The 15,130-nt window shown below is 34.9% G+C and overlaps 1 protein-coding gene across 1 annotated transcript in view; it reads right to left on the bottom strand.

The window, feature by feature from the left end:
* The window catches only part of MMP16 (matrix metallopeptidase 16), a 176,474-nt gene that overhangs the window by 43,391 nt on the left and 117,953 nt on the right, over positions 1 to 15,130 (bottom strand). The window contains exons 5-6 of the mRNA XM_036402619.2: positions 13,236 to 13,397; positions 10,060 to 10,277 (exon numbers count right to left, since the gene is read on the bottom strand). Coding sequence (XP_036258512.1) covers positions 10,060 to 10,277; positions 13,236 to 13,397 — 380 coding nt within the window. The remainder of the gene's footprint in view (positions 1 to 10,059; positions 10,278 to 13,235; positions 13,398 to 15,130) is intronic.

Below are 15,130 nucleotides of genomic sequence, written 5' to 3'. Positions count from 1 at the left end.
TATTCAAGCCTCTGCAAGATAAGAGGCTAATACATGCTTTTTGTTCTCATTTTAATGCTTGTTCTCTGATATTGTGCTGACAACAAAAAAGAAAAAAAATCCAGGTACCAAATCCAACTCCAAAAGGTATGGGGCAAGGCTAAGTAAATATTCTCCCTGGTTGAGGTGGTAGTGTTACAAAAATGACTGTAGAAGATCCCACACTAATCAGTGGGTGAACAGTGATAATTTCTAGAGTGTTTCAGCTTTGAGGCTGACAGCAATGGCCAATGAGCAAAACAGGCCATTAAGAGTGACACATCCAGAAAACCACAGCCAACAATAATACCTGTCATGACAAAACAAATATTAAAATTATAGATATTCAATTGTCTCTTCTCACTGCCTCTGTCACCCAGATACAGGGATTAGATCTTGTAGAAAGTGAAGGAATTTTTTATGTAATGTCATAAACCACTTTTGTGAATATGTAATGTCATAAACCACTTTTGATTACAGATAAGTTGGGAATGTACAATTTCAAGCAGCAAATGACTGTGGCTATTATAAAAGGCTGGCCAAAAATCACTCCAACACAAAATTAAAGGCTACATCATGATAAGACTGAGAAGAAATGCTGGTGCAGTCTTACAGAGAATGGGAAAGGATTGAACTCGGCCATTATTAAGTATAACCTTTGACCTAATACAGCCTATTCTCCTTGGTAAAGATATTTTCATTAGACAGATATGTCAGATAATGAATTAAAATGGTCTCTGTGTAGTTTTGATTTATTGACTGGAAATGTAGCATAATCAAATTTGATTTTGCATAGAAATTTTTTTTATTTCATACACTTGGCATTACAAGCTTATCTGTTGTTTCTTTTGTGATTTTCCCTAATATGTATTACTCATAATAGATAGTCCCTCATTATACCAAAGGTAATTAAAACCAAGTGAAATCACCAGTGTATTATAGTCACTGGAGTTTTTTACCATTACTTTCAAGTGGGCCAAGTTTTTGATCAATAGGCAAGGAAAGCAACACTTGAAATATATATTCAAGCTATAGCTTATAAAAAAGAAGGAAATGCAACATTTAAGAAAACAAATGTTATAAATTTTCGATATTTTTTAATAGATTGTCAAGAGTGTGAATAGTGTTTCACTAAGTTGTTGAAAAAATAAACAGATATGTGCTTTACATTATTTAAGACCTCAACTGTAGTAGTGCAATATTTTGCATAGGAAATGGCTCATTCAGAGGAACAAATGAGATTAGTTTATCTGCATTTAAAACCCTGCTAAATTTTTACATTGTGGACCTTCAACCCCTTGAAAGGGACAAAAAAAAGAATCAAAGAAATTATGAATTTACAAATACTGGTAGAATAGAAAGCTTTGGATGTAAATGAAGATTAAGAAAATATAAGCAAATAATACCACTGCTTGAAAAAGCTTAAATTACAAGCCATTCAAATTGTTTTCCAAAACATTTACCTAAATTAGCTGAAAGGCCACAATTTTATATAACAAGAAATTTTAATTGAGCCTTGTGCTTGAAGTGTTTCTGCAATTACTCCCTTTGGTTCTATTAAGATGTAGCTTCAGTTAAAATGTATTGTTAATATTACAAGATAACGCTTGCTGGTGGCACAAAATTGAAGATATGCCTCCATGTAATTTTAGATTATACCTTGCTGCGAGTTTATGCAATTATTTTTTGTCAATAATGTTTTTTTCTATTCTCTTGCTAATGAAATATTTTTAATCAGTACACCTAAACACTAAGCCTCTGAAAAAAGGGAGCTTTTATAAAACTAAATACCTTTTATACATTAGAATTCAGTTAAATCTTTTGATTATTTATGTTTACTGTATTAAAATAACAAGTAAAAACATAATAGGGTCATAGGATAGGATTCCCTGACTTTAGGAAACAAATATTGTAACTATGAGCAGGAAAACGGCCAGGATTACATCTTTCCACTTTATTTGACATCATTAGCTCTTTCTCAAGTGTGAATGTCCATTAAGGGCATTTATTTTCCTCACTGAGATTTTCTGCCTGTTGTTGACTTATGCACAAGAAATAAATTTAGCAAATTAGTCTTTTCACATGCATTTGCTTATCTGTATTTTTAATGTCTTTCTCTTATCCATAGTTTTATGCAGAACCATAAATGTTCAGTATTCCTTACATTTGGTGGTATGTAGAACTTCTGATCGAAAACACAATTTTTAATGATCAAGTAGATTTTAGAACAAATTTGTCATATGGGCAGGAAAAAAGGAACTGTTATTTTCAACAACTAATAAAAATAGCATTTCTAAATGCACAAGTTACACCATATAAGTACACTATCATTTGTTGGAGGATTATTTTTTTGGAGAGAGAAAAAGTAGCAATTCTATTTATTTATTCAACTAACAAGTACTTTTCTAAGAATACATAAAAGTTTGACCCACTCTATCCTTTTGTGTAAAGGAATACCAGAGAGCCTCAGATTCCCCCAGTTCCCCTCGACTTTAAAAAATGCTTCTAAAGAATGAGTAATTTTTTGAATTGTGGCCAATGGTTTGCAAATATTTAGTATTACATTTCCAGTATTTATTAGATCAACACTAAATCAGAAATCAGAATTTGTTTAGATTCACACTTAACTGCCCAGAATTTTTAAATATTATCCCAGAGCCTGCAACCCCTTTGTATAATAATTCACACAATTCACTCCAGTATTCGTGTTAAACTCAGACTGTCCAACTCTGTGAAAACCCTTGAAGAGTCTGAAGTGCTCCTTTTTATCTGTGAGGACTCTCTGGGTTAGCGAGTGCACCTTGTGGGTATTAATGGCTCATCATGAGATGGTGAGAGTTTCAAAGAGACAGGACCAAGTCAGCCTCTGAATAAAGTATTTTAGCTCAGAGCCTGACCCTAGGAAGGAGGATGATTTCCTCTGAAAGGTGACCCAGGGGAGGGAGGCAGCAGAGCGTCTGTCTCACAGATAGAAAGGGTAGACATTCCTTCCCCTGCACTTCTCTTGTTAGTGTTTGTGAGCAGGTGCCACACATCCCAATCTCCTGTGCCTGATCTGTTTTTCTGAGCTGGAATGAAGTCACAAAACAGTCTCCTGACCAAATCTCACTAGCTATTGCCTCTGACAGTCATATTCCAAAGGAGATGGAGCAAATGCTACTGGGAAATAAATGGGTGAAACAGTCAAATTTCAGCACACTAACAGAATCACAGAATGGCTGAGGTTGGAAAGGATCTCTAGGGGTTTTAGGGGAGTATGTAGAAATACTTGAAACTTCCTTTGGAGTTAAGTGGGAAAAATAAGTGACAGAAACATTTTGGGAGGCTATGATATTTTAGTGCTCATATTTCTGTTGCTACAAAAAGTCGTAGAAGGCACAATTATTTTTCCTCATGTTTAAATTGAAATTAAACAAATCATCTGTCTTGCTTTTCTTTTAGGGAAAATAAAATTCAGAATATTAACTTTTAAGTTCAAGGCAATTCTTCAGCATCGCTGTTAAATCTAGCTCATCTTCCTCAACTGTATTGCAATGTAAACTTGTAGTATGGAGGAAGTCAAGCAACAGGTAAATTGTGTCATGCAAAAAGTTGTATGAGAAGAAATAATAATATATTTTGCATGTGAGGGTTTATTTGGGTCAAGATGGTGTGAGCAATTACATATTAACAAGATGGTAATAGCCGCCGTTAGATGAAACACTGGTGTGGTGCACTCTCATGGGGGCCACAGTCAAAGACAGCAGTGTCCAAGAGGTAGCTACCCTTCTGAAAAATCTGAACCACATGGATTGTGCAACTGTTTGGCCTCAGAGGACAAACTGTATCTAATTAAAAGCAAAGCACATATGATGGACATGAGAGGAACTCAGTACCATCTGCTCTACTACTGATTAAATCCTTTTACACCACACTGTTTGCCAATGAAAACATGGCCTTTTGGAAAAAAAACAGTACTCCCTCTCCTGACAAATCTACAGCCCTGTGGAAGATACTGAGTCATACATCCTGGTAAGGTTATACTTCTTAATGGGCTACTACATGACTAATGGGAATTTTACTAGGCAGATAGTACAGACTATTAATCAGTTCAAGTTGCTTGTAAGTTTCAATAAGATATATATCAATTTTATTGATACCTTTGTAAATAAAACCCTAAAAATAGAGTTAGGATTTTTTTAGAACTTTCTATACATAAAATTTACATTTATATATACAGATATGCATGTAGGTGCTAGATAATAAGTATTCCTATGACTAGGCTGCCATCTTTCAAACTGTGTAATAAAGTTCAAGACAACTTTTTAAAAAGAGAGATGGTAGAAGGATTTTAAACAAAGCTATTCTGGTACAATTATCACCCAGGTGATTACATTCTTGTCTAAATTGCTCTGCAGCTGGATGGAATATACTACCCACTTTCCACACTGTAAGGAACAGATTGTACTTCCCATTTTAAGCCTGTGAAATGTGTTAGCTAGAAACCTTTCCTAGCTTTGAAGCAGATTGAAAGGCTGAGGTAACATTTGGAGAATATTTTTACATCTGCCAGTGAAAGTATTCAATTTTCAAAAACAGACAAGCTATGACTTTTTAGCATCCCAGCATGTCCCTGCTTGTGTCCTCATGACATCCTACAATTTGGTTTTGTTTCATAAAACAACCATGCTGTACATTTCCAGTTAGCTTGGTATATTATAATACATTGAAATCCCCACTGAGTTTTTGCTGCTTTTCGTTTCAACATATAAACTGAATTACCTGAATTAAAAGCAGCTCTCCTTCCCTGATTAGTTCAAAATTGGCAAACTCCATCAAGCTGTTCTTCCCAACGTGATACAAAAAATAAGATAAAAGGGGTCTGCTCTCTGCAGACATAGCTACTTCTGAACCACGGTTCCAAGTCTTTAACAGCTAAGATGTTAAGTGGTTTTCCCTCTCAGATCACAAAGTGCCAACTTCCTCAGGATCCTCTGCTGAACTTTCCCAGGCAGCAGTTGACAGCTCAGATACCCACAGCATGACACGACAAAAAACAGCTACACAAACAGACCAAAAGAGTTCTGAAAAAAAAGTCTGCTTTCAAATACAGTGAAATCAAGTCTCATACTATAGCTATTTCTTTGCCTCTGCTTTTATTAGTATTATTTTCCTTCTGTCTCACAGATTTTTAATTAGATTAAATAGCCAATGCTAAAATGCTTTAAAAGTTTCTCGTGTGTTTACCACATATCAAGAAACAGGTTTTTTTCCTTTTGTGTTTAATGGCATACTCTATATAAATACACAGTTCTAAGAGGGATATTAAATGGAATCTATACTGTTACGTATGAAAGAAATCACAGTCTAAACTAATGCCAAGGAGTAATTACAGCCTGATTTCCTTGGCTTGTTTGGCATGTCATAAATGTTTTTACAATGGTTCTTAGCAGATCAAGAGTCAGAAAACAAATTTCTGCAAGTTGTGGAGAAAATACTACAGCCCGTTAAGGCCTTCCTCAAACTAGTTCTATATTCTACCATCTGCAGTGTTCAGAAGACATTCCTCTGAGCTGTAAATTCTATTTTTCTGCTGGACAAAATTCTTTATCTAATACTTAAATTACATGTCCACATACACCACAGTATATGAAAGTAGTTAAAAAATGCTGTTCTCCAAGGAGTTAACTTTTCCAACATGAATACTAAAACCATTAGAGATTATACAGGATGCATTGGTTTCCTAGGGATTTAGCGTTTAACAAAGGACCAGTGCAAGCTCTGTGAAATGTTCTTCTGTGAAACAAAAACCTGTGTCACATAAAAAAAGGACAGTAATTTGTCCCTCTAATTTGATGCTTATGAAGGACAAATTCTACATATGCTTACTTTTTGAGATTCATCTTGCTCGAGAAAGCAAGATTTTTTTAAATCTGTGAGACTGAAAAGAACGTAAAGGAAAAGGATATTGCCAGCAGTCACACCATTTGATGAAGAAGAGCTACAGGTAATTTTGTTGCCTTGGAACAAAGTGTGAATTGCCCAGGACACAAAGAAGAAAGTTGAAGTGCATGGTGCAAACTTCTTCACTGATGGATTTTTTCTGCAGACCTTAGACAATGGGGTTTCTTTTCATGATGCACTAGCCCTGGAGGTACTCTCAGGAGACATTAAGAAGACAGTATTGTTGGATACCACATATTGCTACACACAATGGCTGAGAGGATTTTCATTAAAGGCAGACACTGTCGTACTACTTTAATTTCATTAAAGGCAGACACTTTGCATAGCTTGCCCAGAAAAGAAAGACCTTTTTTTTTTTTCACCATTTTCAGCCATTTTTCTGTGTCCCAGGGGACTTCTAACTAAACAGAAGAAAAGGCTGGAAATGAGTGTGACAGCAAAATAGTAATTGTACGGAGTATAAATACAGAAGCTAAGAAGCTATCCAAAGATTAAAAACTTGGCACACATGAATTTTGACATAGAAATTCTCCTGCCCTGATAGTTCCTTATACCAATTCAAGCATGAATCAAATAACAGCAGTATTTATCAGTTGGTGACAACGAAACCAATAGTTATGATGTATTGATTTTAACAAACATTTTCATTGCATAGCATACTGTGTCCCCAAACCTTACAGCTGGCAGGGACATTTTAAGGGCATCTAATTTAAAGAATTCTGGAAGAAATCCTCTCGGGACAATACATTTATATGTCAGTGATATTGATATGTGTATATTTGGCGTAAAATAATTACCTTTTCTTTAAAATCCAATAATTCCTACAAAAAAAAAAACTGATCTGTAAAATTATATTTTTTTTGGTGATCATTGGGGAATCTTTAGTAAGTTGATTGCTTCACTTTTGCATTTAATATTTATGTTAGATCAAAAAGAGTTCCCCTGTTTTTCATCTCTATGATCCTAGAAATTTTATCAAGTGTTTTTAAGATTGTTACTTTGCCAAAGTAATGGCAAAGCAATAAAAAGGGATGGATCACTGTAAATTGCATTTTCTCCTTAAATTTAGTGTGATTCAGTTTTACCCTGGATATATCCATTTGAGAATGCCATATAGTCTTAAAACCAAAGATCATTAATTTGACTAAATATAGAAATTGTTTCTAATATTCTGATGCTCTTATATATGCCGAGTAGCCCAACAGCAAAGAGAAAACAATCTTGAAATTAGTAATGTTTGTCATCTACTATGAAAATCAACAGTGTACCTCAACATGTTAGATTTTAGGCTTCAGTTTTATGTTTAAATTAGAATTTAATTATTCAAAAGTGCTAAAGTTCCCAAGCAATTTCAAGAATTATTTAAACAAATTGAGCTCCAGAATTTGAGACTTGCCCATAAGGAAAAAAAAAAGGCTATTTTCAATTTGAAATCAGTACATGGCATATATTCCATTCAGGATGCAGTAAAATCTGCCACTACACAATAATTACAGACCTCTGGATAAAGACAAAGAAAGAAAAGGTTTTAATTTGATTAGTCTCCAACTGTATTCATTTAATTCATCTGGGAACTATCCAGCAATAATTCTTCCAATGAAGGTCATAATTCTTCTTTAATTGTTTCCACCTGGTACAGTACTGTCATCAATCCCCCGTTCTCCACCTTTCTGTACTTGGCTCCCAGCCCATCACTCATGCCCTCCCAGTCTTCCCTTGCACTATCATTAAGGAGCAAGGGAAGAGAGGCTTGGGTTATTTTTTTTGTGACAAAACCTCCAGCTTGGTTTCCTCCTTTGCTGGGTGATTTCCCTGTGTTCAGTCCCTATTTCACCTCCTAAGAACTAATTCCTGCCCTTTTTCTGCTATATTCAGACACACTGAGCTTTTCCTTATAACCTGTCTCACACCCCAGGATTCTACAAAGTTGACTTTTCTAACTCTTTTCTGCCCCTTTTATAGTACTCCCTTAAAATCATCCCCTGATACCCCCTCAAAAAATCCCAAACAGTTAATAAAAATCCTTTATCAGACAAAAATCTTCACTAGCAAATTAATTTACGATGAAAACACTTAAGGATCACTAAGTCAGGCCTTCAAAGACACTCATTCTACAAAGTCAAAATCCCTATACTTAGGCGAATTCCATTGCTTAGCACCCTACCCCAAGGCACGCCTTGTTATGTTCCTAGGCATCCTGAGGAGAAAAGGCAAACTGCAGGACCCTAAAGAAACTAAGCTCAACAAAGGTGACCTCTTACTTCCCTTCCTAGCACGTTGCTTTTATGATTGCAGTGACTTCATCTGGGAAGTCAGACTGTATACATGAAATCTGGAAGCATTCTGTTACTGGTCACTTTTCTCTGAGAGACTTTTATCATATTTCCTCATTGGAATCATCATGAAAGGACTTTTGATTCTGGAACATAAATGCGGTCAGCACACTAGCAAGCATACACACTTTATAGTAAATATGTGGTGTTAGGCAGTAAGCAGTAAACATCTTTGAAGAAAACTTAATTTGTTTTCAATCAGACGAGATAAGAGTGATTATTAATGGTGCTGAATATATTTATCCAGGAACACAGGCTTGCCTAGACAGGAAATTTTGTATTAGTGGAACAGAATTTCTCAGTTCATTGATTTATGTCTAAACTAAATGAGAATATGTTCTATTGCTCTTGAGGTGGATGACATGAGATTGAAGTAGGTATTTTAATATCCTGTTTAATGTCAAGTTAGAAAATTAGGTTCTTCCTCAACCTTTGAGTTTTAGTCATAAAAGACTGATGGTTCAGGACCTCCCAGTGTTTCACCATATACCATCTATTCAAATGGAATGGGCTGACAGCCCTAGGCTGCAAAAATCCTTAGCTGTTTATGGGAAAAATATTTCCTGTCCATTGGATTGTGAAGTTAGCTCAATAATTTTGAATGAATAAATAAAACTACTTGTACATGTTTTTTAGATATGCTAAAGAAAGTGAAAGCCTGGGTAGCATTGCTAATAAGGTTTATCTGGTAAAATGGACTATATAAAAAGAAAACACATACGGGAGAAATGAGTCCTATCAGAAAAGGAAACAAAATTGAACAGAGAGTTTCATGTTTTGGGACAAATACATTGTTTTTCCCTTGCACTTACACTAGTGCTGAAGAGAAAATGCTTATCTAGTAACATGAAAGGCCCTTCTTCTCTACCTATAATACAGAAGATAAAAAGGATCCTATCACACATTTACAAAACAAAGATCTCACACTTCCTATTGCTTAAGCAAATGTGGCACATTATTACTTTAAAAAAAAAACAGATTATCTTCTTGCTTTTTTCTGAATCTTTTGCACAAGATTACCTGACAGGAAATCAGTTTAAGAGACTGAGCAATAATGATTCTGTAATTTTTTCTCCAACATTCAATGCCTTCTGGAAACCATACTGCAAATCATCCTCCTAAAGATACCTTTGATGTCCATGAGTCTCAGCAAAGTGCTTCTATTAAAAGACTGCCTTTCAGTCCAATTTGTTTATTTCAATTTATTGTATATACACCACATTATCAGCTCAGAGCAAGAAGATGAATGGACATAAATAATGGCACATTTGCAGTAAGAATTTTGTGGCAAAGACCTTTAGTAAGATATTGTGGTTTCAATGCAACCACAACACAATGACAAACTTCCTTTGTAAATTACAGATCTAATCATAAAGTTAAAATTATAGTTCCATGAAAAAAAAACAAGTACTGAATTAACAGTATCTACTGTATGATGGCATGTGGCTGTATTTCCAACAAAACCATCCCTATTATTCATGAATTGATTTACACTTTTTATCTTTCCATAACATGCAGTATTTATTTACCCATACATTTTGAGGCATTACAGTTTCTGCTGACATGGGTATTTTCTTAAAATAGAACATTACAGCCGTCCCCTGCTAGATGTTTAAGCCATGTGTATGTTTATTTTTAAATTTTTTTCTTGAACTTTCTAACTGTGAGCAGGCTGGGAATGTAGAGTCATGACGAATGAAAGTTTGCTTTATAAAAAAAAAAAGTAGACATTTGATGTAACACTGAAAAATTCACAGCCTCCTACCTTAAAAACAAACATTTCCCGGCGAAGAATAGCCAGAGTGTTGAAGTTCCCATCACAGATGTTAGGCTTGGCTCCGGGATAGGAAGGTTTGTCACCAGTGGGTGGCCGGGGAGGTTTAGGTTGCCTGTCATTCTTTCGTGGGTCTGCTGGAGGGACTGAACGATGTGGGGGCACTGTTGGCAGAGGTCTTGTTGGTGGTGGTATCCTGTCAGGTGGACCTTTAAAAATACAGCAGCTGGATGTAATATACAAACCTACTACAGGAAACATACACAACAAAACCAGCTGTAAGCTGTACAAACCCAACAGTGAAAGGGGAATGAAAAAGTGACCTGACATACCTGTCTGATGTTATTAAATCATTGAATCATAGAATCACAGAATATGCTGAGTTGGAAGGAACCTATCAGAATGACTGAGTCCAACTCTTGGCCCCGCCCAGGACACCCCAAGAGTCACACTGTGTGCCTGAGAGCATTGTCCAAGTGCCTCTTGAACTCAGTCAGGCTGGCGCTGTGACCACTTCCCTGGGGAGCCTGTTCCAGTTACCAACCAGGCAGTGCTTATAAAGGGTATAAAGAATGACTACCGAAAACCAAGGAAAATAATTAGTTTTCATTATCTAAAATCTTCCTTTTTGGAAAAAAATTCTAATAAATCCTTCAAAGGATGCTTAGGCCACCATCATGTCAGATGAGAAATAGTCCAAAGCGAATTATTTACCAATTGAGTTCTGATAACAGGACATTTTCTCTCGTACAAAAAAATGAAAAAAGATCTTGTTCCTTATAAGATCATCATCAGTCAATAGATTTTCAATGTATATTTTGAATATATAGTTATCAATTCACACAGGCACATATGTAGCATACCTGCTACTTACTACTGACCAAATTTTTAGATCAAGTAATATCATATTCATTAGAGACAGGACAATCCCAACTTTTTCTAATGTCCTTTGGGATGTACAGCAGCTACTAAAACTGGACCTCAAGTTTTGGGCATGTATACAGCACACATACCCCATCACCCCCCTGCCATGATTGGCATATTTTCTTCAAGTGAAAAACTAAAACTCTGTTGAGCAGTCTTAAAACATTTTTCTTCATTCAAATATATTATTCGTCAAAATATACTGAGTTTTATGAAATTACTATCCAACTCATAGTTTCTCTACCTGCAAGTCATCAGGCCATCCCAGACAGATACTGATCATGACCCTAAATGGCATACTGAATGACTTGAAATGAGTGTACTGAAAATGCCTGCCCCTCTCTACACGTATCAGCAACATTTATTTTTCATGGACAAAAAGATAAGAAGCTTCACTTATAGCTTCACGTCTGGAAACAAGATGAATGTTTTAATTTTTGCTCACTCTATTTAGGCTTCTCTCCAAATAATTTAAATAGATAATACACTTTGACTTTAAAAAGAAATACTTTTTCTTTTAACCACCTTCAGAAACACTTTTGAATAGTAAGACAACTCTAAAACAGCAAAAATGATATTTGAATTTCTGAGAATTTTATGAAAAACCACATACTTTATAAGAAAAAAAAAGATGGATTATGTACGGAAATCTTAAACTTGCCAAATGGTTGTCATGTGATTTAATAAGGCATTTATTTCATTCACAATTTTAAGACTTGTGACATTTATAATTTAAAGTTAATAACAGTATTTCAAGGAATACTGCAGACTAAAGTAATTATTTTAATAGGTATGACATTTTTATTGAGGCATATGATTCCAGATCACATCTTGATTTTAAAGGGAGCAAAGGAATCAGTTTGCAGTAGCTCGTGTTGGAAAGTTTTTAACCTCAAATCAAAGTTTTTTTATGCCATTTGGTGGTGATGTCAGATATTACTTCCCAGGGGTAACACATTTCTCCTAATGTATAGCCCACAGCTGTTTGAGCTTAGCAGCTAGTTTTCAGCAAAATATTCTTGTCTAGCCCTTAAGTCTAGACTACCAACTTATGAGGTCATGAGAAACAACCTTCTCTCCAGCTAATCACACAGGAAAAAAACCCAACCAAACAAAACTTGATCAGCCAATCATTCTGAAATTGCTATTTATGCTTTACAAAAATATCTATCTGTGCTTGTGAATATGATATTTTAAAATTCTTGTTACTATTACACCATGGAGTCTACAGATTTCTAGTTAGCAGTACAGTAATTCTACATGATCGTAGCTGTTCTTTCTGGTAGGATGGATAAAGAAGGAATGACCCTCACAATATTCAACATAAATACAACAAACTAAACAGGAAAAACTGGAAGTACAGAATTTAATCCAGTGCAGATTTAATTAAGGAATATTGAGCAAGGCAATATCAAAGTATATGCACTGGATAGAGAACATTAACATGGAGATGCAACAGAATTTTCAATTCTGAAAGTCAAATAAATCTTTAAAGAAAAAAACCAAAACCTTAAAACTATTTAACATATACCAACAGAATCAAAGTCATTAAAAAAAACCCTAAAGCCATGTCTTTGGAAGTTTAAGGGATAGTAATATGGGAGTTAGTATTACATTCAACACATAATCACAATTATGCTATTGTTAGTAATTTAAAAAAAAATTCAATTGTCTTGTTAAATGCAGAATTTATTTGCATCACATGTATTTTATATCAGGCCATCAAAAATGAAATGAACATATTTTAAAGAAGTAGTCCCTTCTTTACCCTCTGTAGGGACTATAACACTATTTTGAGATCAATTTGTTATATATATCATAAGAAAGGGTATTTACGGGACCTCAGATTTTGAGAGAAATTTTCTGTATTATAACTGATAAACTGAGAAGCAATCAATTCATCCAGTTACATGAGCTTGTACACCCTCATTATAGTTAAAGACCTGCATTTCTTAATATTTTCATAGTTTGGAATAATTTTGATTGAATTGTCTTTATGGATTTTTAAGACCTTTAAAATTACTGTTCCAGATGAGTGCAGATTTGAATATAAGTTTTGAACAGTAAGAAAAAGAGTAAGAGTGTCCTCAAAATCTTTGGATGTTTTACTCACACAGAGACTCTGGCATAACAACTGGTGACGTTCACACCAACGAGCCCTTTGGAGAGGTGATATGGCCAGGAGGACCTCAAAGTTACTCTAAACCAAAAAGCTTGTGTTGTCTAATGTGAACACAACATACCATATATCTTCTGGATGCCCTGTAAATCGTCATTAGGTAGTTTGAAGTTGTCAGTTTCCATATATTGGTAAAATGGAGCCATGATTGCAGTGGGATCATTAGAGTGCTCTAAGCCCAGAGCATGTCCGAGTTCATGAACTGCAACTAGAAAGAGATCGTTTCCTGTGAAAAGAAGGAAAGGAAAAAGACCTTTAAATCCACAAAGCTAGTAAAAAAATAACACACATGTAGGACTCTGGTCTTGCAAGATGTTTTCACTGCATTTGAGTCTCACAAGGTAATGCGTAGTAATTAATGGATCATCAAGGATAATGTGGCAGAAAAGGCAGTTTTCTCTTTTTTTTTTTCTAACAAGGAAACCATTATACTATAATGGTACTCTTACAGCCATCATAAACATAAACCTTTTTTAATTGATATACATGGTAAGTGTAGGGTTCAAGTGTCATAGTTTATGTCTAGGCTTTTGTGCAACTTGTGACTTGAAGTTCATGTTGCCATGAACCCAAGTAAAAATGCTTTCATCAAGACATAGTTCCAATAGGAAAATATCTTGGCTTTGTTTGGTAAACTTCACAAACTGAAGACTACCTATTTAGGATAAACCCCACAGTGAACTTAGTAATTCAAACACTTATAATCAGATCCCTGCTGACTATATGCAGATGTTGTCCATTTCTGAATCACTGTGACTGAAGTCCTAATGAGGAAAATAGATGTCCTCATATATTCCCCTGTGCAATTCCTTGTAATAACTGTAGTTTTCTATTTAAGCTTTAGAGCTTTTTTAATTTTTGTAGGACTGAAGAAAAACCCCAAAGCCATGCACTCACAATATAGACCAGTTTAATGTTTTTGTTATTCTCTTCTCAAGGTATCTTTAAATTTTTTATTACAGAGTATTAGATAAAACTGGAACATTTGGCAGTAGAATATGTCACTCTTCTGAAGCAAACAGAATGAAAGCCAATGGGATCTTTTCTAAAAAAAAGTTTCAGCGCTGGACCTCTATGGTATTAATTCTGTCCATTTTTGCTCATCTAAGATTTTGTTCTGCATATCTTTCTATGCGTCTTTCATACAGATTCTCTTGTACTTAACCTGTCACAAAATGAGACTTCGGAAAAGTGGTTTAGATCAGGAGGAAGATTCCAGTTGTCTGAAAAGGGCCACATCCAGAATATGGCTCATTTCACCATCTAGAGATGGGAAGAGCCATCCTCCAGACGTGTGATCCTATCCCACTGACAAGAGAAATACTCTAGATTAGCAGGTTATTATACTGGCCATCTAATTTTTAAATGCTGAGCTCATGTGAAACTGGTGTTACCTATAGTAAGTAGCTTGTTGTTGAAAGTATAAATAATGAAAGGCTTGTGCTCTGGCCTAATAGTCATATATTGGTTAGGAATATGAAAAAAATGCTAACCTTAACTCTTATCCTATAAGCTTTAGATTCTTTAGGGATAGACAGCTATTTTCCACTGCTGGAACTTGATCTGGAAGTACTTTTAAAATGTCAGTAGTAATAATATTAAGTTGTATCAGCAACAAAATTGCATGTATATACATTACAGAACTTTGAGGACATAGTTGACAGTATTTCAATTTCTCAAGCATTTCCTCTTGTTGACACAATAAAATAAACTTTATCCAAAGTACATATGGAATAGGAAACACTAGATGCCTTCATGATGTATGAAGCCATGCTGATGTCTGTAAAATAAATTTTTGAATGAAATAATGAAAACAGACACAAGTAAAACTATATGTTTAGTTCACAGTCTTCTCATAACTTCTGATTCTTAATTTGAAAATATGACTACTAAATGTTCTTGATCTTCCATTCAAAATAACTGCAAAAAAATCACATCTTTCAAAAATTAATGTGACAT

This window comes from Molothrus ater, chromosome 1 (assembly GCF_012460135.2).
Source record: "Molothrus ater isolate BHLD 08-10-18 breed brown headed cowbird chromosome 1, BPBGC_Mater_1.1, whole genome shotgun sequence".
Taxonomy (NCBI): domain Eukaryota; kingdom Metazoa; phylum Chordata; class Aves; order Passeriformes; family Icteridae; genus Molothrus; species Molothrus ater.
The sequence above is the reverse complement of the archived record's forward strand: the minus strand, read 5'-3'. Positions and strand labels throughout refer to the sequence as shown.